This window comes from Miniopterus schreibersii, assembly GCF_964146895.1.
Source record: "Miniopterus schreibersii genome assembly, chromosome: 1".
NCBI lineage: Eukaryota > Metazoa > Chordata > Mammalia > Chiroptera > Miniopteridae > Miniopterus > Miniopterus schreibersii.
Window position 1 is genome coordinate 41,753,142 of NC_138101.1, and position 25,010 is coordinate 41,778,151.

Genomic DNA, 25,010 nt, shown 5'->3' on the forward strand with positions numbered 1-25,010 from the left:
AAAATGGACAAAAATCACATGATCGTATCAATAGATGCAGAAAAAACGTGATAAAATCCAGCACTGATTTATGATAAAAACTCTCAGCAAAGTGGGAATAGAGGGATCATAGCTCAACATAATAAAGGCCATATACAAACCCACAGCCAACATCATACTCAATGGGCAAAAGCTACACGTGTCTCCCTTAACATCAGGAACAAGACAGGGATGTCTGCCTTCACCACTCTTATTCAACATAGTACTAGAAGTCCTGGCCACAGAAATCAGATGAGAATAAGAAAGAAAAGGCATCCAAATTGGAAAGGAAGAAGTAAAATTGTCATTATTTAAAGATGACATGATACTGTATATAGAGAATCCTAAAGATTCCACCAAAAACTACTAGACCTGATAAATAAATTCAATAAAGTAGCAGGATACAAAAGAAATATCCAGAAATCAGTTGCATTTTTATATACCAATAATGAACTATCAGAAAGTGGAACTAAGAAAACAAACCCATTTACAATTGAATTAAAAAAAATACCTTGGAATAAATTTAACCAAGGATGTACTTGGAAAATGATAAGACACAGAAAGAAGAAAGAAACTGAAGAAGATACAAGTAAGTGGAAACAAATACTGTGTTCATACTGCCCAAAACAATCTACAGATTCAGCACAATTTCTAGCAAGGTACCAATGGCGTATTTCACAAAGCTAGAACAAAGATTCCAAAAATTTATATGGAACCACAAAACATCCCAAATAGCAACCTTGGGAAAAAGAACAAAGTTGGAGGAATCACACTACTTCATATCAAACTATACTATAAGATCATAGTAATCAAAACAGCATGGTACTAGCATAAAAACAGACATATAAATCAATGGAACAGAATAGAGATTCCGGAAATTAACCTTCACATTTATGGTCCATTAATATTTGACAAAGGAGGTAAAAACATACAATGGGATAAAGACAGTCTATTCAACAAATGGTGTTAGAAAAATTGAACATATACTCACAAAAATATAAAACCTTCTTACATCAAATCCAAGAATAAACTCAAAATGGATTAAAGACTTACATGTAAGACTCAAAACCATAAAAATCCTAGAAGAAAACATAGGCAGCAAAATCTTGAACATTTGCTTATTTTTTCTGATATGTCTCCTGGGGCAAGGGAAACAAAGGAAAAATTAAACAAATAGGACTACATCAAACTAAAAAGTTTTTGCACAGCAAAGGAAATCATCAACAAAATGAAGACAACCCACTGAATGGGAGAACATATTTGCCCATGATACATCTGAAAAGGGGTTAATATCCAAAATGTATAAGAACTTATACAACTCAACACCAATAAACAAACAATCCAATTTAAAAAATAGGCAAAGAACCTGAACTTCTCCAAAGAGGACATTCAGAAGCCACAGACATATGAAAAGATGCTCACATCACTAATCATTAGAGAAATGCAAATTAAAACCACAATGAGATATCACTTCACACTTGTCAGAATGGCTGTCTTCAAAAAATCAACAAACAAGTTGGCAAGGATGCATAGAAAAGGGAACTCTGGGGTACTCCTTGTGGGGATGCAGACTGGTGCGGCCACTATGAAAAACAGTACAGAGTTTCCTCAAAAAAATTAAAAAAGGAACTGCCTTATGACCCAGAGATTCGTCTTCTGGGAATATATCCAAAGAAACCCAAACCACTGATTAGAAAGAATATATGCACCCCATATTCGTTGCAGTTATTTACAATTGCCAAGATTTGGAAGCAGCCCAAGTGCCCATCAGTAGATGAGTGGATAAAAAAGCTGTATTACCTTTACATGATGGAATACTACTCAGCCATAAAAAAGAAGGAAATCTTAACCTTTTGCAACAGCGTGGATGGCCCTGGAGAGTATTATTCTAAGTGAAATAAGCCAGTCAGAGAAAGACAAATACCATATGATTTTTCTTATATGTGGAAACTAACAAACAAAATAAACAAAATAGAAACAGACTCATAGATATAGAAAACAGACTGACAGCAGTTAGAGGGGAGGGTGGGGGCTGAGGGGGGTTGAGTGAAAAAGGTGAAGGGATTAAGCAAACAAACAAACAAACAAACTCATAGACACAGACAACTGTATGATGGTTACCAGAGGGAAAGGGGGGGGAGGTAGGGGAGGGTAAGGGGGGGCAAATGGTGACGGAAGGAGTCTCGACTTTAGATGGTAAGTGCACAGTGCAATATACAGATGATGTATTATAATACTGTATGCCCGAAACCTGTATAACTATTAACCAATGTCACTCCAATAAATTCAATAAAAATTAAAAAAAAATACTAATGGTGATGAATATGAATAAATGTGATTCTTTTTTCCCCTTGATCTTTGAGTTGTTTTGAGGCCTTTTTGCAACTTTCACATCATTTGAACCTCACAATAGCTTTAGGAAGGAGATAAGGGAATCATAATATATTTGTTATTTAATTTCCCCGTGAACTCTACTATCCAGCATAGAGCTAGTCAAAACAAAGGTTGTAATGTCCAAAAACTATAGGTAATAACTTTAACTCAAAGAAGTATTCAGGTCCTGACTCATATGAATCTGGTTATTCTTATGATAGATGAAATTATCCATTTCCCCCAATGTATAGAAGATGAATAAATGAAGGAAGCAGATATAATTATCATAAAAAGGGGTAGCAACTGAAAAGACAGAACACCAAAGAAGAGCAGAAACTAAAAAGGCGAAGCCACCTGGTGCTCTTTCATGAGGGGCAGATGAGAGAGAGGCGCAAGAATGCCCAACCAGTGGTGAACTATAAATTCTTGGAAACCCTGGCAGACTTGACACCTCTTCTCACTTTCTTATAGCTTAGTGGTGTCCCCCTACTATAGGGAGACAGACATGGCTCCATATAAGCAGTGTTTCACCCGTTCCTTCCTACCATCTTAGGAGACTACACCAAGTTTAGCTCTGGATTGTGTAATCTGAAGTATCACCATATACGACAGTGCACATGGCCAAGTTTGAGGGCAATTACCCAAAGTTTTCCAAAGAAAACTGATTGGAATTTTATGTAATATCAAATAGTTTAACTTGCCCCAGTACAAGACTATTTGCATCGCTCTGACCAAGCTTGAGGATGTATACCATTAGCTAATTCAAACTGCGGGGAGGCTTCCCAATGAGTTGCAAAAGCAAAAGGAGGTTGAAATTTGATAGACAAATAGAGTTCGGTCACTCCTCTGCCCATATCGTAAGAAAGGAAAAAACACTATTGGTATTATTCAAATGTACACCTGTCCAGTTTCTGCTCTTTATTTCATTCCACTATGACTTGTCCAAAATGTGCCAAAGCTGACTTTGGAAAGATATGAAAAGCGGAAATAAAAACTGATACAAGCAAACAGAATAAGGCTGTCTTTTTGTTTTTTTTTTTAAATAAAAAATTTCCAAAAGAAAATACTTGGACCAGATATGAGAGATCAAAGTACGGTCTGTGGAATTCATTCCATAAAGGATTACAAGTGCTCACAGCTCAAACAAACTTATTTTAAGCTTCTACCCTCCCATTAAGCTGACTCAGTGTGACTCATGTCTAACGTAATTAAAACAAACTATCATAACTAACCGACGATTCTCTCAAAGGGAGAACTGAAGGAGAAGACGGCAGCCCAGCTGAGTACACAGCCTCCACTTCCTTACCCCACCCGCTGGAGATGCCAAACCCGTGATCCGGTGGCAGCAGAGGTGTAGGCTCTGCCCATGGGAACCTAGTATGGGGAAGGGAGCACGAGAGCAGCTTTAGAGGGTCAGGCACCAGTCCATTTCATCTGAGCTCGGTGTTTAAATGAACGAAGGTGTCTAAGATGAGGCGGAAACAAAAACTAGTACCTTAGGTGACTGCGCAGCCCACTGGGAAACCAGAGGCCGGGGAGCAGACATCTCAAATTATGCTGCACCTTCCCGCTGAGTGTTCAGCTGGTTCCCAGGAAGGAGTCTTGGCTAATTAGCCACAACTGAATCTAATCTTGGAGGGTGAAGGAGAGGAGAGAGGTCTTTTCCTGACAATTCTCACCCACCAGAAAGATCTGATCCGCTGCAAGTGTGCGCTCAGATGTTCTCCCATAAGTCTCATTATTGTGGTAAAAATCAGGCAAAGTTTTCTAGGGAATTCTTTCTTAATCTTAAACTAAAGGAGATAATTCCTGTCTAGTTCACAACAATGTTCTGATAAACAATGGAAAATGGAAATGGAGTCCACGAAGTACATCATGAGGATATTAATTTATAATCTGCCACAGGATGTGGAGAGGCATCGTTACTGCCGTCTCTCCCTGGGTCCTTAAAACATTGAGGATTTCTAGGAACAGATTTCTTGTAATTTAAATTGAGACATTAAAAAATATCTTGAAACATTCAAAATAATGATGCTTAATGTGATAATCCAATACCTTACTGCATCCCCTTGACATCTTCCCGTAATGTTCCAGACTCATCAAGTTTTCACGAATCAAATCATTAAAATGCATCACACGGAGCTGGCTGCTCAGAGAACTTGGTAATGAGTTCTTAGGTAATATGATAGCTAATTTTGCCAAATTATCTTGCACGGTTTTCTAAAACAGGGCCCACGGGTAATTTTTCCTGTTCAGTGATGCTCCTACCCATTTAAAATCATCGGCCCATCCGTCACAGAGTACCTGCAGGTGAGGGGTCAGGGCCTTGTCGGGCTCCCAAGCCTCTGGCCTTTTTTCCACTCGGGGCCCCTTGCCCATTGGCAACCCTTAGCGTGGACGGAAGACTAGTCAGAAGTGCGTATGTATGGACGGTTCCCACCGCAGAGCGAATTTAAGCTCCCGGGGGCTTCAGCTGATCCTGCGTTTTGAGCCCCTTCTTTGCGCCAAGCGCCCTGCCGAGCACCGGGCCAGCAGGAATGAGTGGGACACGCTCCTGTGCTCGGGAGCCCGCAGGCGAGTGGGCCGGGAGGGGCGCAGCAGTGTCGTCGGGGGCTCTGGCTGTGGATGGAAGGCTGCCGGGCCCCCAGCGCACACCGAGGGCCAGAACAGGCTTTCGGTGGCATCCAGCCCGAACCCTGACACTTCAGGCATCGGCGGGGAGATGGGCAGGCGGGTGTGGGGAAGCGGGCGGGGCTCCAGGCAGAGCCAGGGGGGCCAGAGGCCGCGGGGACCGACGACAGGGCCAGGCTGCCCCGAGCACCACGTCGGAGAAAGGTCCGCAAGGCGCACATCCCGGTGGGCGCCAGTGTCCTTGGCAGGCAAAGCAGAGCGGCCCTGGAGGTGGGACCTGGCTCTCCCTGGGATGGCACAGGCCGGCCTGGGAAAAGGCCTTGGCAGCTCCCTGGTCTCCGCTCCACTCTCGCCCGGCTACCTGCGGGGAGGATGGCTGAGGGGAAGGGCTGCACCTTCACATGCACACCAGGGGGACACGAGCTGCCCTCAAGGACTAGAAAGGGAGGAGGCCGTGTGACAGGCCCATCTTTAGTGCTTTCAGGCGTCGCCACACGGTTGCCTAAGGGCTCTCAAAGGCGCCCTCCACAGCCTCGCCAGCACCTGCTCTTGCTGACTGGTAACAGCTGAGCTGCCCTGGCTGCTGGGAAGCGGATCTCCCCGATGCTTCGCCATGCGGAGCGCCTTTTCCTGTCTCTTGGCCATTTTTATGTCTTCTTTGGAGAAATGGCTGTCCTCTGCCCATTTTTTGATCAGATTGTTTATTTTTTTGTTATTGAGTTGTATGAGTTTCTTATATATTTTGGATAATTCCTGACCAGATATATTATTTGCAAATATTTTCCCCCATTTTTTAGTTGCCTTCTCACTTTATTGATGGTTTCCTTCGCCGTGCAGAAGCATTTTAGTTTGATAAACTCCCATTTGTCTAGTTTTGCTTTTGTTTCCTTTGCTCAAGGGGTTATATTCAAATGGTATTATTCAGAATTATATCAAGTAGTTTTCCACCTATGTTTCTTCTAAGAATTTTATGGTTACCATACAACCCAGCAATTCTACTTCTGGATGCTCATTCGGAGGAAACAAAACACTAATTTAAAGGGGTATATGCACCCCTACGTTTGTTGCAGCATTACTTACAGTAGCAAAGATATGAAAGCAACCAGGTATCCATCCAGAGAGAATTAAATAAAAGACACACACACACACACTGAAACATTACTCAGCAATAAAAATTAAAAAAAAAGGAATGAAATCCTGCCATTTGAGACAGCACCGATGAACCCTGAGGGTATTATACTAAGTGAAATAAGTCAGATAGGTGAAGACAAATGTTACATGATTTCGCTTCTATGTGGAATTTTAAAAAAATATCAAAAGAAACAAACAAACAAAACAAAAACAGACTCAGAAACAAAGAACAAACTGATGATTGCCAGAGGGCAAGGGGGTAGAGGGATGGGTGAAAAAGGTGAAGGGGAATATAGTTAGTAATAGTGGTAAAAGTTTGCACAGTGACAGATGGTTACTAGACTTACTGTGGTGTTTACATAGTAAGATACATAAATGTTGAATCACTCTGTTGTACATTTGAAACTAATATAATATTGTATACCAACTATGCTTTAATAAAAAAATTAAAATAAAAAAAGGAAGGTAGGGAAAGAGGGAGGAAGAAAACAGAAAAAATATACATATGATTCCTTCTGAAGCAAGGAGGTATATTTATTAGCTTTTCTAAAAATTATAAAAGGTAATGAAAAAATCAGCCCAACATATTTATTCAAGATACAGTTGCATAAACCCACAGAGATGACTGTTTTGTGCATTTTACTGCGCTTCAAATACACTTTGCTGTGCCTTGTTGAACAGGATCAGGACAGTCAGGTGGGGCATAAGTAAGTCTCCTTTCCAGAAAGCAGAAAGAGCCCTTTGCTTCAAGAGAAATTTAAATTTTATTCCCTGTGTGTGTGTGTGGCTAATGAAATATTGCCCTCACATTTTGTCTTTTCCAACAAAGGAATGCAGTCTTCCAGGAGAGAAGCAATACAGCAGCGAGGCCGAGAGCACGGGTTCTCGAACCTGTAACCTGAGGCTCAGTCCAGTTCTGCTACGTGCTTATTGGAGATCTTGCATAACTGCCTAACCTCTCGGGGCTCTGGTTTCTGAACACCTACTTCACAGAGGTGCTGAGGGATTACACGAAACTGTATATAAGCATTTAGAAGAGCTCCCATCTTTAAGAGTGCATGCAATAAAAGTAAATATGAAGATTATCTAAAGAATTGAAACCATGAGGGGTAGCTTACATTTTGGAAAAGACATCTGGTGACTTCCCAGTAAAAGAAGGCATGTGCTTCTCATCTTGAATTTTCAGCTGTATAGGCTGTTTTACTCCCCAGAAAATGTCCAGCATTCCTTCAACAATTAGTTTACCATCTTCAGTCTAGGGAAGAAACCAATATTCTCAAACACTGTTTTTGTATTATTTATAAAGAGTAATTGTTTTAACTGAAGACGGGGAAATTATGTAAAACATCTTAATAAATGAAAACATGAATTCCCAAGTGTGATTGTTTGGCTTTTCAATTTACCTACAAAATAATTCTATTTTTGAAACATTGTTTTATTTTTGAAAACAGCTATAACTAGCGAAGTAAGTCATAATGGTGATGACATGCCCATCAGAGGGCACAGTATGTTAAAATGCTTTCTGAGCTCTATGATTCTTCAATTACGTGGAAGTTTAATTCTCTAATTCTGTTTAACTTAAAATTCAAGTAGAATTAAAAACTGTACAAAGCTAAGAATCAGAAGAGCAACTGTTGAGAGATTTAGTGGCTCTTTCCTCATTCTGAACAGGAAAATTTTAACTTACAAAGTTATGCGGAATGAATAAAATAATGTATGTGAAAACAGTGTAAAATGTAAAACAAAATTATATTTTAAAAAAATCAAAAGCATTTGAAGAATTTATTTTAAGTTGGAAATATTATAACAAAAGAAGGATACTCCATGCAAACAAACAAAAATTAGCAAACATCTATCGAATATTTACTTATTTAGTGGATGTAAATATCAATACCAAAGCACATTCTCATAGAACTTATTTTCTAATCTATTTTTCTCTTGTATATGTAAGTCTTTGTGTTATTAAAGCAATGTGTTAGCACTATAGGCAATTTGGAAAATACAGAACTAAGAAGAGTCATATTCTAACTATCCAATAACTACTGTTATTATGAAAAATCAGTTATTACAAAACATAAATTACTCAATTCTTATTCGAGAGTGTAAGGAAACTCCAGACTCTGGAATCAGATAGACCTGTGTTCAAACTCTGGCCCTGCCGCTTCCTGCTGTGTGGCCTGGGCAAGTTGCTGAAGCCTTTCAACCCGGTTGCTCCGTTTGAAGAAGGAGCATCGCAGTGGTGCTAACTAACAGGGCCCGGTATTTACTACATGCCCAATGAATATTCATACTTATCATTTCCTTGGCTGATAAACCTACTTTGGAGCCACTTCAGAAACAAAGTCTTGTTCTTTTCCTCACTTTCAAGTTCACATTTCAGATAACTGAGAGGTCAGGTGATCACAAAGTTGTTTTTAACAACAAAACATAATTTGTTCTTTGAAGTGGAAGTACATGATAAAGACACTGCATTTCAGCAGCGATGTATAGCGTCCTTTCTTTGCCTAATTATTATTCAATTAATCCCTTACCTCAAACATTCAAAGGGAACTGCTCTTATGAGGTTATAGAATTCTTGCTTTTAAGAAGAAATATTCCAGCCATCATGTAAGGAATATCAGAATATTTCCTAATCTCAGAAAACATCTTTTTTCAGATTATCTAAATAATTTTCCCTGAAGGCTTATTTACACTTACGAAATTTCCCTGTCTGATTCTTAGGCGTCTTCTCTTCTTCATCTACACAAATATCCTTGGTGATTTCAAGGATCTGGGTGATCTCTAAACAAATAACTGCCAGCTTTGTATTTCCAGCCAAACCTCCACCCTGGATTCCAGCTGTAACACTGTCCACCGACATCAAACTTCATCTGTTCCTAACTCTTAGTTCACGAACATTTTCTTTTCCCGGTCTCCCCCATGTGGCAAATAGCACCCCCATCCTTCCAGTTGCTCAGGCCAAGAATTTTACAGTCACCATTTATCTTTTTTTCGTCCTCACTACTCAATGCAAATCCTCTTAACTAGACCTTACAGACATATTCCTAGTATGGCCACAGCCACCGCGTCCACGGCCGTGAGCCTGGTCCGTGCCACTGTCACTGATGACCTGGATTATTTCAAGCTGCTTTCTGTCTACTTCATTCTTCCCTCGCCCCTCATATATGCTCAGTAGCCTGAGAGAGCCTTTTAAAACGAACCTTTTTAGATAATGTCACCGTTCTACTCGTGACACCCCAGCGGCTTCCATCTCATTCCAAGTGGAAGCTCAAGTCCCCACAGTGACCTGCGGGACCCTCCACACTCCTGCCTCCCCCTGGGCTGCGCCTCTGGCTGCGCTGTCCCCTGCCTCCCGTTGTCCCCAAGCCTCCCCCGCCCGGCTCCTGGGCCTCGGCTGCACCGCCGGCTCGGCCCTTCTCGGACGGTTCCTTCTCCTGAAAGGGGTCCCGCAGGCTCTGCAGCGCTGCTCGCCTCCTCCAGGGCCTTTGGCCGAATCCCCCCCCGCGGAGCCCGAGCCTGCTCCCCTTCTCCAGGTGCTCCACGGCCACTGCCACCACCTGCCACACCACCCGTCTGACTTCCGCTTCGTGTCTGCCTCCCGGAACGTAAGCAGCACGAAGCACGCACATTCTGTCTAGTTTTCCCATTACTGTATCTCCAGCCTATAGAACAGTGTCTGGCACGTGACAGACAATAAATATTTGTCTTATTAGTTAATCAATCAGAGATTAAGAAAACTACATGTTATTCTCCATGGATCGCCCCTTTTAACAGTGTCCATTATTGTAGGTCTGTCAGATTTGACCAGTGAGTAAAGATGAAAAGACTAGGAAATCTGATATTCTCACTGTAAACTTCCGTTCATATAAGTTAAAAAATTATATAAGACATGAGACTTTAAAAAAAAATTAAATTGTAAGTTGAATATTGTAAACTGAGTGCTTATTCACAGATTTGGAAAGGGCCTGCCTCAACTTTTACGTTCATAACATCAAAATTCAAACATGTTCCTAAAGAAAACAAACTTCTTAACATCATTAATTTTGTGGAAACTATTGAATTAAAATATAAATCATCATTCTCTTAAAGTTTTGATCTTTTCTTAAATTTTATATTTTTATAATTATAGATATTACAGATCAAACAGACAGGTCAATACTGAAATTATTTAAAATTTGGCCCATTTCTTTTTAAAGAGATTATTCTTCTGTATATGATTACATTTGGGATGGTAACTGAAATATGCAATTTAAGTACATTTTTTAAGCTCACTAAAACATCAGAGTGGTTTGCAAATATCCTTCTGTCCCAAGTGCAGAGTTAAGCCAAATCACAGTGGCCTAAAGTCAATGCTCTACCATCAAATTTGAAGATTTTAAATAGAATGTTAGAAAATTATAATGTTCCCTAGGACCAGGAAGTTATAAAAATGGGAAGCAAGCAGCATTAGAATACAAGACTGAGTGAGAGGGCTGTGGCGAATGAGGCATTCAAATGAACAAGAAGGAAGGAAGGAAGGAAGGAAGGGAGGGAGGGAGGGAGGGAGGGAGGGAGGGAGGGAGGGAGGGAGGGGGGAAAGATTTAAGGCCAGCGTTTACAGTAGTCTACCAATTACACCCCTGAAAATGCTTTCTAGCTTCAGGACTTTCTTGAATTGTCTCTTTAACATTTTAAAATGTATTTTTACGACATGGTACACATTCATTTTACTGTTCATGCATTTTAACAACAAAATCAAACTATGTTGCAGATATGTCATATAGTAATGATTTATTTGAGCAATTCTCCATTGGTAGAGACTTAAAGTAGCTTGGGATTTTTTCTATTACAAATAATATCACCGTGAACAGCCTTCTGTATACATCCCGGTACATTTGTAAGAAGGTATTAGGATAGATTTCTAGTAGGATTGCTGTTCAAAAAATATTCATTTATTTTAAAGTAGAAAGCAAATATGTCATTAAAGTTATTTTTAAATGTTTTTCTATCTCTCCAAAAATGCTTGGTAAATTACTGATGTCCCAGGAGTGGGATTTTTGTGATATACTTAAAAAAATTTGAGATCAACTTAAAGATTAACCTGTTTTCACAGACCATTTGTGCTGCTGGCTTATGAAGTCCAACTCATCCTGACTCCTCTGTACCTCTATGGAATTTTTTCCTGTGAATCAACTGTATTTCATTTATGGACTTACCTGTCCACATGAAATATGCAGATTTTCCTGGTTCGCATAAAAAATGTTATAGTTCTTCAATAAAGAATTAAGTTGTTCCCTAAAAAAAAAATTACATTCAGTTACAATCAGTCTTGGGCTCTTTAATAGTAAAAGGCAATAATGGTGCTTCCAGGTCCTAAAAGTATGAGACAGAAAAAAATGGTTCAACTGAATCTTTGCTGTTCTGTCATTTTAACTTAATGTAGGTCATTGAAAAATGAAGGCTTCTTAGGACACAAATAAACCTTAAAGGTGATAATTCATAAATAAATAACCAAAGAAGGGAAAACGACTCAGGACAAAAATGGTGAAGAGAGTGTTCTATAGTAGAAGGCAGCCATGAAACAGAAATTTGGCTTTACATTCCTTTCTAGTTTTGAACATTTAACCAGCCTAAGAGAAGCACCTAGAATGTGCCTGACATTGCGCTTCCCGTATCCGCCCCTTGGTGGCAGAGGGGCCCCGACACGGGGAACCCCTTCCTGCCTCACCTCCACCTCTCTCGGGGCTGCCACAGCCAAGCCGCTTACCTCCCCTGCTCCGCCCGTCCCAGCTGTCGTCGTATCTCACTGGTTGCTGCAACAGTCTCCTAAAAAATCCCTGCATCTGCTGTCTATTCTCAACAGCAGGAGTTATTTTAATGCCCACTTGATCATATCTCTTTTTTCTTCAAAACTTCTCATTGTTAGGATAAATGCCAATACCCTTCCAGTGACTGGTCTGCCGTTAAGCTTAGATCTCATTTCCTCCCTCTCTTTCCTTCACTCACGACACTCTGGTCACTGGCCACCTTGCTGCTCCTCAAACACTCCAGGCACATGGTCACCTCAGAATCCCTCTGCCCAGAATGCTCTTCCCCCACACCATCACCATGTTAGCATGCTCAGTGTTAAAAAGCATTTACTCAAAAGCCATCTTCTCAAGGATCCCTCCTTGACTACCCAGTCTAGAAACTGTCTTCTCCAACACTCGTATCCTGCTTTCCTCCTTGCTTCTGCCCCTTAGTCACCATCTAACCTTGTCTATATTTTACTTACATTCTTACAGTATATAATTATACATTCTAATGTATTAAAATATTTGTAATATTTTCCTCTATTCTGTCTGCCCCACTAGACTATAGCTCCCCGAGAACGGGTAAGTCTGTATGTTTTGTTCACACTGTACGTTTTGTTCATGAGCCTGGAAGAGAGCCCGGCACATAGTAAGAACTCAGCAAATGCTGGTTGAATGAAGCGATCAGAGAAATTTTTATTCCTAAAAAGAAAAACCAAAACATACCAAAGAGAGGGAAAGGCTTTTTTAAAAGTATAAGCAGTTTTATAGAGGACAAATATCATGATATTCAGTTTCCAAATATATCAATCACTAATAGCCCCCTGAGCCCCAACAGGTCTCTGTCCCATAAGAACCTCGGCTGCGCGAGGGCAGGCGTTGGTCTGTCTCATTCGCTGTTGCCTTCCAAGTGTGCAGAACAGAGACTCGCTCAGAGTAGGCTCTTATTCAATAAATACTGAATATCGAACGACAGGATCCGTGTACATTAATTTTTACATGTTTGAGATCATGTAAACATTCTTTTTCCATTTGACTTTTCTCCCTTGTCGTTTCTCATGTGCACATTTCCAAGGATCAGAACACATGCCACACGGTCACATGAAAACCGTCTGCAGAATTCCTGCATGCTACCCACTTCCCAGCTGGGCTGCTTGAGAATTTTAGTGTTCATAAGTATTTCTGTTCTAAATGTCACCGAGCACACTGATTGTGTTCCCTCCAAGTCATTGCTATGGGATATTTTCTAAAAATTACAGGACTGGTGAAGATGGTGAGCACTTTTACAGCTCTCATTACTGAGGGCCAGGGCACCGTGCAGAAAGTCCTGGCTCACTTGGGATGCAACTCCTGATGTGCTGAGCTGTGAGAGTTGTTATTAAAGCAAATGAATGTTCACATAATTTATTCCCTCAGCCTCTGTTTCTGATAAAACTGCACAATAAGGTATAGTACGAGCATCCTTCAAAGTGTTTACCTCAGGATTATGTATAATTAGAAAGGTTATTCTCTGGGAACAAGCTGTTTGGAAAATGTTTCTGTATCTGAACAAAACCTCACTCAATCTTCCTCCACAGAAATAAGCCTCCAAATGACCCAGGGGATTGGCAAATTGTGGTCCTGGGCCATCTGTTTTTTGTAAATAAAGTTTTATTGGAATAGAGCCACACTAATTTGTTGGCTTGTTGTCTATGGCTGCTTTCCTGCTATAACTGCAGAGCTGAGTATTGTGACAGAAACCAGATGGCCCACAAAGCCTGAAATATGTATTATCTGGTTTATACAGAGAAAGTCAGCCAGCTATCAACCATGTGTAACACGGGTAACTGAATACCACAGGAGTCTTCCATACTTTTTCACCAAAGGCAAGATCTTTCTGACTACTAATGACACTTTGAAAGATATTGGATTGTCAGTAGAATAGTGCTGAGATAAAATTAGGTAAGTTAATGGTGCAATAAAGTGAGGAATTAGCAAAGAAAATTCAGAAGTGAACTATAGCAACAGTGAGTGCATTCCAAATATTAAAAGATCATCACATTTTAACTGTATGTACATAACCAGAGGCACTTTTTTTTCTTATGTGTCTTTACTGATTTCAGAGAAAGGGAGAGGGGGAGAGAGAGAGACAGGAACATCGATGATGACAGTCATGGATCAGCTGCCTCTTGCATGCCCCATACTGGGGTTCAAACCTGCAATCCGGGCATGTGCCCTGACTGGGAATCGAACCCTGACCTCCTGGATCATATTCTGAGGGTGGATGAGAGCTTAGAGGAATAGATTTGCAGCAAACTTTGGAGGGTGAGAATGGAACCTGAAGAGTGTGAGGAGCTTACACTCTCACCGGGCAAAGTACACATTAGCAAGGACAGGTAGCTCTTTCTATAGTTATTGTGGAGAAAGCTCAGAGTTGGGATTCTAAGAGTGTAACCTGTCAAATGGGGAGTGGTGAGCAATGAACTGCGGAGCAGACAGGAACACTGTCAACCATTTTAAGAAGCTTAGAGTTCACCCTGCAGGTAATGGGCTGCTACTGGGGATTCTTGGCCAAAAAAAAAAAAGACATGATGATGGTGAGGGCCACTAGGGAACTTATGGAAAACAGATTTCAGGACAGGACAAGACGCAGCAAGATGAGTGGGGCCATTGCAACAGGATTGGGCAGAGGTGCAGGAGCAAGGCCATGTTCCATGGAAAGGTGATCAGAGGTTCCACGTAGACGGGAGGAGCTACAGCACTAAAGAGACCTAGAATAAGTATAAAGTTTAGGAAATCCAAAGGTAACCACCCAAGTGTTGTCTACGCAGTCCCTAGTCAAGAAAAGGGACACTGATTTAATATATACAGTGACTTGTCAATGGTAATTGTAAATAGATTTTTAGGGTACACTTAAATGTTACATACGGATCCCCCAAAAAGAAGAGCACCCTTCCCTCTGAGCCCCCAAAGAATTCACCCAACCAAACGAAACTGCTTAGCAACTGTCCAATTGCCCCAACAAAGCTATACCACGGGAGATAAGAAATGGATTCCATATCCAGTCTTCTCAGTTTTTAAATCTCCGGTGTATAGAAGCAACAGGGATACTCAAGAAGTAGATGCAAGGCTTAAACAGGCTGTATACTTTATGTGCAATACATAAGGAATTGATTTTCTAAGATCTGGATTTGTTTTAGAAAACATCACAGTATATAATCTGGATAGCGTTTTTACAAAACTAAGGAATGGCAAATTGAACATCTAACTAAATGAACACGGACTCATAAGCTTCCCCAGGACCGAAGCTGGCACTGTGCCCTGGCGGTGCAGACAGAGGATGCTGGCAGATGCTGACGGGCACCCGGAATCATTCATTACAGCTCCTGGAAGAGTGCTGGCCAGGGAGAGGCCTAACACGGGGTGACAGACAGAGAGGAGGCCCGCGGAGCGAGCCCCGGGCTCCTGCTCCTTTAAGGCTCCCGGCTTGTTTCAATGAGTAATAGTGGTCAACTGTAAAATGCTTAGGTGTACTTTGCACTTTGTGGCCTGCATTGCAGCTGCTCAGCAGATGGGAATTACCCACATTCTGACTTTCGCCACCACCAACAGACTTAGCAACAAGGAGTTCCTCAATCTTATCACGCTACTTAGCTGCCTGGATGAAACAACTGTATCCGATTTTATAAAACTGTAATAGGCGTGGATATTGGACAGCATGGCGTGCAGGAGTGAGTTACGCCCTGTACAGACAGAATGGATGTTAAATACTAGTTGTAATAAGAGTTCCCTCTCTTGTTTCACTAGTGATTCATGGCATAATTAAGTGGATATTGGGTCCCTTTCCTGGAAAACAAAAACCCTGTCCCATTCTTCACTAAGCGATTCTTAGTCTGGACTCACTGAAGGCAAGCCAGAAATAGTGTTGCACGCTGCATTCCAGCGCAGGCTTCAGGGACCACTACACGACACGAGATCAACTTCAGGGGAAAACACAGCCCTACGCGGCCGCCACAGGCATATTTGGCCTTGGCCGTGCTTCCCGAGTCTGTGTTACTTCTGCCTCTCAGAGTCGTGCTGAAAAATGTTCAGGCTCCAAATCGGGCAGCCATGGGACTGCATCCGGACGGCAGCATTAGGAACAAAGTTCCCCTGTGTGTGTTGCCTTGTTTCACAGCAGGACCTAAAGCATTTCAGAGTCTCTTCATAGAGACGAAAAACCGAGGCGGAATAAAAACACTCTTACAGTTGTTGTTTTTCCTATTAAAAAGTTTTAAAAAAACAACTTAAACTTACTGTATGTTTTTATAAAATAACTATAAATTAAACATGTCACAGTAACAAATTGATCATTTACTGGGAATTAAGGTTGTGATTTTTAATTTTGTGTTGTAGTTCTGTATACCTCCCAAATTCTATATAATAAGTGTGCAATGCATTCAAAATGTTTTCATAATTTTACTTCCATAAAAACATCATATAAACACCTCTATGTCTGGGGAAAGGTGGAACCAGGAAGTAGGAGAACAGAGAGTAAGTACAGGCTTATCGGTAAGAAGTTTGCCGAGAAAGACCATCACTCCATATTCCTGACGTCTGCAAGCAGCAGCAGAATCCTCTCAGCCCACTTCACCCCTCATCACCGCCAACTTGAGTCCTGGGATAGAAACTGCAAACTGAGGCAGCCCTTTTCCAGAAGCAGCCGCAGCCCCAGGTATTTTTTTGCCCTTGGCCTCACCTCCTGGCTCAAAGGGAGAGGAAAGAAGGCCTTTCAACACGTGCCTGAAGCCCTTCCCCAGCTAGCCAAGTAGGTTACTTACATTTCCATTGCAAATGAAGGGATCAGGTCAACAGCTTGAAAACTGAGAAGCTGGAAAGGGGAGCACTATCTTGATTGAAGTAAAAATGCCAACCCTCAAGTACCAGGGAGCTCTAAATTTGCCTCTCTCTTCCGGCTTCCTTGGAAGGGGCTGCCCTTTTTGAAAAGTAAGGGTTTCTAACATTTCTGGCAATTTTGCTAAGGTACCATTAATTACTGCTGCTGGTTGGAGCGAGGGTGCCTGTGACTGTTGGCTCCGTTCTTCCAAACAGTTCTAGCTTAAGACCCTAACTCCCTCTTTAGTACTGACAGCTGATAATTTTTTAAAAAATATATCTTTATTATATTAGAGAGAGGAAGGGAGAGGGAAAGAGAGAGAAAAAAATCACTGATGAGAGAGTCATTGATCAGGTGCCTCCTTTTCGGCCCCAACCGGGGGTGGAGCCCGCAACCTGGGCATGTGCCCTGACCAGGGATCAAACCGACATCTGGATCCCGGGCCGATGCTCAACCACTGAGCCACAGTCGGCCAGGCTAATTTCACAGGATTAAGAAGAAATTTGCCGTGGCCACTATGGCTCAGTGGTTAGAGTGCCTGCCTGTGCACTGAAGGGCGGCAGGTTCTGTTTGATTCCGGGCAGGGCCAGGTACCTGGGTTGCAGTTCGCTCCCTGCCCCTGACCGGGGCACAGGTGGGAGGCAACCAGTCCCTGTGTCTCTCTCACATTCATGTTTCCCTCTCCCCCCCCTCCTTCCCTGCCACTCTCTCTGAAAAGTAATGGAAAAAATACCCTCTTGTGAGGATTAACAACAACAACAAAAAAAGAGAAGAAACCTGAAGCGATGAAGTGATGGCTAGTCAGTAGATACAATGCAAAGAAAAACGCCCAGAATGTTATTGATTATGCAAACTCCACTGTTTAAGGGAGAGGCTTTAGCTACTCAGAACAATGTCCCTAGATGTTGCTAAGACATGGAAAAGGGGATTAAAAGGGAGAGACAAAGGAGGATTGTATCAGTTATTAAAATGCTACTTTTTTAAAGAAAACAGGAATGTGCTCTAGATCTGACATCTGATTTTTAAGAGAATCCTTTATAAGGGTAAATATCGGTATTTGATATTTTAACACACTAGCATGTTTTCCAACTACCTCAGATGAAGGCAGACACTTATGTATTCTCTTTCCTCTGTGGTCTGGCTTCTAAAGATGTTTATGAAAGCCTGGCATGGTTGAAGGTGAGAAAGACGATAAAAGTCGTCCAAGATGAGGCTCTAAAGATCCTCCAGCCAGCTCACGTTGGGCCCTCGAGACTCCTTACAGTGAGGATTCTGCAATAGAAAACTCTACGGATTCAAGCAAGATGCTGTGACTTACGTTGTAAAGAAGCGTCTGGCTGCTGGGGGAGAATGGACCGTGGGGACAGGGAATGGAAGCAGGTAACCCCGTTGTCCAGGAAAGAGGTAATGGTGGGCTTGGGCTGGTGGTGAGAAGTGGCTGGGCTTTGGGAGTGGAGCTGACTGGACCAGCTTCGGGGCTGGGTGGAGAGACGAGGGACTGGAGCAGGGAGACTGAGATCTAACTTCTACTGAGATCTTGCTTCTCATATTTCCATGAGTTAAACTTTCACTTCAGGTTTTTCTAATACACGCCTTACAGATTTTTTTTTAAAGCTAGTTGAAAAGTAAACACAGTTGTGCCATGCAGCACCAGTCATTACTGGAACAGACGCAGGCCGGCTGCAAAGTAACACCCTTTGTGTATGAGCAGCTGGGCGTCGCGTGCTCGTTAAGGGTGGCTGCCTGGACTGCAGTCTGCTGCCCCCTGCTCCTTTGGGGTGGAGAAACGATATCTGTCTATTCTGTTAATTAAGTCTTTCAGTCATTTTACTGATTTGCCTTTCAGCGTCTTGGACTATTGGGACTGTTACAGGAGTGTCTGAAACACGGCAGGTGGCCAGTGATCCTCGAGGCCATCCTGCGAGTGTGAGCTCAAGCCAGGAGCTTCCCTCACCTCCCTCTTCTGTGATGCCACCAGGACCGTGACCGCTGAGTTCCTTACATTTGAAAAAATGCATATTAAGCAAACCCCTTGTTTCGCTTCTGGGCATCCTCCAACTATTCTCCACACTCTGTGCAGAGCATCCAGAACATACCACATCGTCTGCTTTGTTTAACGTCCTGCAATGTTTCCCATTGCTCTTGGGGTAAAAACCCCTAATTGTCATCGCAGCAGGTGAGCTCTGCTTGGTCTCTCTTCTTCAGCCTCCTTCCGGAAGATGCTTTTCCCTGTGTCCTGCACCTTGGCCCCACTGGGTACCTTGCACTTGCTGGACCCGTGCTCCCTCTGGCCATAAAGATTTGGGGCTGACACCCGGTGTCAGGGACTCTCTCCTGCTCACCCCCTCAAGCTTGTTAGCTCCCCCTCCTTCAGATTTCTGGAACCGCCCCCCTGCTTAGGCGAGGTCCTTTTTCTTTCCTAAAACTGGGCTCCTTTCCTTTGGAACACTTAACCTCAGTTTGTTATCAGGCCTTCAGACCTGTGGTTCTCAAAGTGTGATTCCCAGACCAGGAGCATCCGTACCGCCTGCAAGCAAATGATGACGCCAACCCAGACCTGCTGGCTCGGAAGCCCTGGGAATAGGCCCCAGCAGTCCTCAGCCTGCGACGCAATCCCAGCGGTTCTGACGGCGGCTCACGTTGGAGATCTGCAGCTTGAGGCTGCCCTTGTCTGTTTTTGCTCAAAATTCTGCACCCCAGCTTCTAGTACAGCTTCCGGCTTGTAGTATGCTCTCAGTAATTATTTGTTTAGGGATAAAATGTAGCAAATTAAATCTTAACCTATTTATACAGGGAAAAATATCTTTCACCGGTGTTGCTAACATATCCAGAAATTCAAGTAAACTCCACAAGTTAACATATATCTAGAGTCTTTGAATTTTTATTTTATCAGACTTTCTATTGAAATATTTTCAGAGTATCTTAAACAGATAGATGATCTTATTATTTATCAACAGACTGAAGTAATGAAAGAGGTAAATGTGGAGTAAATTCATTTTATTGGGAATAACAGTCATATTGATATGCTTAATGACTGTTGACAATATATGCTCATTGAAAAATATCTGATATAAAGAAAGCTTAAAAATGACCCTTTTCACATATCAGGGGGGACATTATTGACCTTTTTGTGACAGTAATAGATGTGATATCCGATTTCTCCTAATGAAAATTTCTTTTGTTTCGCTAGGTCATTAAACATAAATAATAAGAATTTTAAAATAAATTTTTAAAAACAATCCCCACATAGAAACAAATTCTCATTCTTAAAACATTGGTCCTAAACATCCCTCAAACATTTTGCTCCTGGCTAATTTAGAATCCTGACTTGTATAAAAATACGTCTGAGGGAACTGGCTCTCTCCCTTATCCTTTCTTAAAGACAAGAGGCAGTGGACTTCAGCAAAGTGGCACCCTCTCTTCACAAACCTACCTGCAGGGCACGCTGGGGCACGCAGTGTTTGCTCCAGTTCTTTTGCTCAAAAGAAGGCCCTGGCCGTGAACTTGGGCAAATATTGCCCTCTGGCTCTACCAGCCAAGTAGGTGAAGCCTCTGAACACTGGTTCTTTGTGTTGAATTTGTGCTCAGAGGTGCAGGTGGCTGGTTCCTTTGTTCCAGCAAAGGGCGCAGGCCAACACGCTTGAAAAAAGAAACTGTTTGGAATAATGCACTTTCTGCTAAAATTTATTACATCATGCTAATTAACGTTATTTACTAAGGACAGGAATGCACACGTGCCTTGCGGGCTGCTGTTGGAAGAGCTGCAGCCTGCAAGGGTTTGTATTAGGTTCCTAAGTAGGAGAAAGTCTAACAGGTTCCCAGAGTGAAACCTGATCAGCATTCGAAAACTGAATTCGCACCTTTTTTAAGCACAGGGTTGGTTGGCATTTACTCACCTCTAAAGTGCCCTGATTTCAGCCTAGGACCTAAAATGAAAGTACTTCAAAAGCAACCATGTGGAAATTTTTTTTTTTTTTTTAAACTCAGCTCACTTAGAATATTTACCGTGTGAAGCAACCAAAGTGATGACCCCAGGCAATGAAACAGCACCTGGAACCTTAGTCATCTGAGCATGAAGCTAACTTATACCAACACCCTTCACCCAGGAAAGTTTCTAAACTCAAAGAATTCTCACCCAGTAGTAAGACATAAATTTTATACTGATTACTGTGCTATTAATATTAAAATCTCTCATTTTATTGTTCACATGTAGTTCTCATGAAATTTGCTAAATTAACCAAAATTTCCATCAAGCAGGTTCTATTTTCCTATTAATTTCCATTATTTTTGTGTATTTCTGTGCAGAAAAAGAAAAATCCCTCAATAGTTGGTAATTCTGTCTTGTTTGCTAGAACAATGACCAATACAGAATGGGAGCTGAATCACTACTTGTTAAGTGAATAAACGAATGGAGGTGTTTGCCAGATTTGTGACATGTTGGATATCACAGGTGGTCAGTGGTATTATCATTTCTGGCTACTATTTTGTAAAGATTTCCCCAGACACCAGGAATTTGTTTATCCAGGTGGTCCTCAGTCCTCAGACATTAATCCTTTCCTACTCTGAGCAGTGGACTTCACTATGCATCAGAATCACCTAAATAGTTCTGGGGTAGAATCCAGGATCTGCATTTTAAAAAATTTTAATTTAATTTTTAAATTGATTTTTTAGAGAGAGAAGAGGGGAGAGGGCGAGATAGAGAAACATCAATGTGAGAGAGAATCATTGCTCTGCTGCGCCCATAGGTGCGCCCTGACCCAGATCCAACCGCAACCTGGGTATGTTCTCTGACTGGAATCGAACCCAAGACATTTTGGTGCAGGAAGGGGAGGCTCCAATCAACTGAACCACACTGGCCAGGGCTCAGATCTGCATTTTTAACAAGCATCTGATTGGAGGCAGGTGACTCAGGGACCACATTCTGAGAAAAGCTATCAAGTCAGGTGTTGGTATAAATGCTGTAATATTTTACTTTACCATCTGGAGTTGCAATTAATACATGGATAGTAGGGCCTGAAAGGGGCTTTGGGTTATAGAAGATAAACTATAAATCCTTCAATTCAATCAATTCTAGTGACACAAAATAAGAGTCACTAGAATCACAGATCTTTCTTTGGAAATACCCTCCCCCAAAATATGCAGTTTCACTATGACATAGTTTCCTGCAAACCAATTATAAAATGGGAAGGCATAGAGGTTTTCAAATTTTGTTAGTTTCCTTTCTCCTCTTATATTCCTGATTATATTAGAAAGTATTTATAAAAAAATATTTTCAGAGGTAAAAAATATTAGAGTATTGACTTTAAAGCTATTCTGAAGGAAAGTAATGAATATATTCTGGCTGAGAGCTGTGTCCCTGCTATTCAAACTAATTATTCATGTACCGCTTTCATGATTTCGGCTAACCCCAAGTATCATCTGTTGTCAATGTTTTTCTAATTGACCCCTCTTTTAAGTAAGTTTTTATTTGTCATGAGCAATAATGTTTGTGAAATCAAAAATTTCATATGCTAGTTATATTTTTCTGAGATTTTCCATAAGTTTTCAAATAAAAATCAATGATCTATGTTTTATCTAAAATCATCCAGGTACCGCACCTTGGGAAACAGGGTGCAAAAGATGCTGAGAGCTCACCCGCAGAGTGTTTACATTCTGCCTCAGGAAACCAGCTGGTGGGAGACAATGAAGACAAGCCGGGAGACGTAAGATGTCGGTGAGGGAGAAAACTCATCAAACATTTTTAGAAAGCTAATTATTGTAGCAATCACATTAGGTTTATTTGTACTCTTTGATCCAGTAATTTCACTTCTGTGAACTAGCCCTTGTGTATTCAAAAAATTGGAGCCATCTTGAAGGTCAAAATTAAAGAAATGATTATATTATGATACTTCTAGATCACTGAGTGCTACAGTGTCATTAAAATCATCTTTAGAGAGATTTTTAAATGGTAAATGCAAGTATTTCTAATATAATGCCAGGTGTGTAAAACAAGATACAATATGATCTCAACTGTGGCAAATAAAATCCTTGGGAGACAGGAGTAAACCAAAATTAGGCAGTGTGTGTTTTTCCCTGGTAGTGAGATTATGGGTAATCTTTACTTTTTCAATCTATATGTTTCCATATTTTCTCAGTTTTATAATTATATAAATATGTAAAATATAATAATTTCTCAAAATAATCATACTTCATAATTTGGAAAAATATTTTAAAAGAACAAATACTTTTTGAACAAAAAATATTTTAAAAGAACAAGTAATTAACAAGCTAATTAAAATCTTACTGCAGAGCAGTTCAGGGACAATTTCTTGGGGAAAGTGAATAGCTGAGAATGGGAAGCAATAAAATATTACAAAAGAAACAGAAATTGACTTGGCTACTATCAGTGTATGGAATGGGTGTCATGTCAGCGAAAATTCATGATTTTCACTCTGAGACTACACAGATGATCCGAAGAAGGGAATGTGGTGATCCAGGACAGGAGTTACCATTGGCTGGCCATGGCCACAGTGAGATTCACACCAATCTCAGAACCGAACTAGGAGCTCCGTAAAGGTGGAAGAAAATTGTTCCCGAGAAAAGACCAGAAGAATAAAGAGAAAGGCATGCATACAAGTGGGAATTAACCAGACTAGAAATACGCCTAAGGCAGACAGGAGACAGGGAGGGCACAGGAGCTTCTCTGTGACATTTGTCCTGAGGTTTGGTCTGGGAGGAGAGGTTGGTGCCAGGCTGTGCAGACAGGGGCTGTGGATTGAAGTTACCTAGTACCTGTCTCGAGTATATTTTAATCCGATCACAGGAGCAAATCTAAAGGTCTGAGTGAGAAAGGTCCTTGCTTGCCTCAGGAATTCGGGCGGTGCAGCTTCGGCGTCACAGCTGCAGCCAGCTAAGGGACAATGGCCGTGACCTCAGAGGCTGGAGGCTGAGGGGTGGCCCAGGAGTAGCTTAGCAAAGCCCTTGGGGCAGGTGGGAGTCATGACTTCACGGCCGACCCGAGGCAGGCAGGGGTGAGCAACAGGAAAACGCGTACATGGGTTTATGCGTTATCTCCGCACTGTTCCTCCCGTGAGCCCCTCCTGGCGCGTTAAACTTTCCCTGCGCAGAAGGCACCCAGGCAGAGGGGAACACTGGTGTAGACCCCGGCTGCTGCCTTGGAGACAGCGCTCTTCCTTCTGTCATTTTCTTTGGGGGGACGCAAATGTGGCAGGGGGACCTTCTTAGGGCGGTCCTTCCCCTTCCCCTCTCCACACTGGCATCCTCTGCCCTGCCTCAGGTCTGTGAACTTGCTGTCCCTTTGCCTGGATGCTCCCAGCCGGATACCTGCACAGTCTGCTGGTTCAGCTCCTTCAGGTTTTATTCTAATGTTACTTCCTCACTGAGGACTTCCCTGGCTTCTTATACGGAGTTTCACCCGGCTTGCTCTCCACTCCCAGCACTCAATACTCCCTTTCCTGATTTATTTTTATTCTTCAAACCTTTCAGCATCTAATGACATATATAGTTACTCACTTATTTAACATATTGACTGTACAGTAGGTCCCCCTTATCTGTGGGGATACACTCGTAGACCCCAGTGGATGCCTGAAACTGCGGATAGTACCAAACCCTATATATACACTATGTTTTTCCTATACATACTTATAGTAAAGTTTAATTTATAAGTTAGGCAATTTCATGGATAGAAGATTTGTTCTTACCAGATCTTAGCAACCTCAGCATAAAAATGTTTTTCTTTCCTTATTAAGTTGAGAACTTTCACCTTTACATTTAATAAAAGCACATATGGCTTCTCTTTGGCATATCTGAACTGCCAGCATCACTAATCTAGTGTTTTGGGGCCATTATTAAGTAAAATAAGGGTTACTTGAACACAAGCTCTGAGAAACCGTGACAGTCTATCTGATAACTGAGACAGCTACTAAGCGACCTGTGGGTGGGGAACCTATATGGCCTAGATGTGCTGGACAAAAGGATAATTCTTGCCTCAGGTGGGATAGAGTAGGACGGTGAGATTCTATCACACTGCTCAGGATGACACACAATTTTAAACTTATGAATTGTTTCTTTCTGGAAGTTTCCATTTAATATTTTCGGGCTGCAGGTAACTGAAATTGCAGAAAGTGAAACCATGGATAAGGGGGGACTACTTATTCCTCTGTAGGAGGCAAACCCATAAGGGTAAAGGCTTTGTGTGGCTCCCTGTTGAGTGCTCAGGATCAAGAAGAGGG

At 41.7% G+C, this 25,010-nt stretch overlaps 1 protein-coding gene across 1 annotated transcript in view; it reads right to left on the bottom strand.

The window, feature by feature from the left end:
* Positions 1–25,010, bottom strand: part of RASSF6 (Ras association domain family member 6) — a 44,069-nt gene that overhangs the window by 8,015 nt on the left and 11,044 nt on the right. The window contains exons 3-4 of the mRNA XM_081150853.1: positions 11,349–11,427; positions 7,272–7,408 (exon numbers count right to left, since the gene is read on the bottom strand). Coding sequence (XP_081006979.1) covers positions 7,272–7,408; positions 11,349–11,427 — 216 coding nt within the window. The remainder of the gene's footprint in view (positions 1–7,271; positions 7,409–11,348; positions 11,428–25,010) is intronic.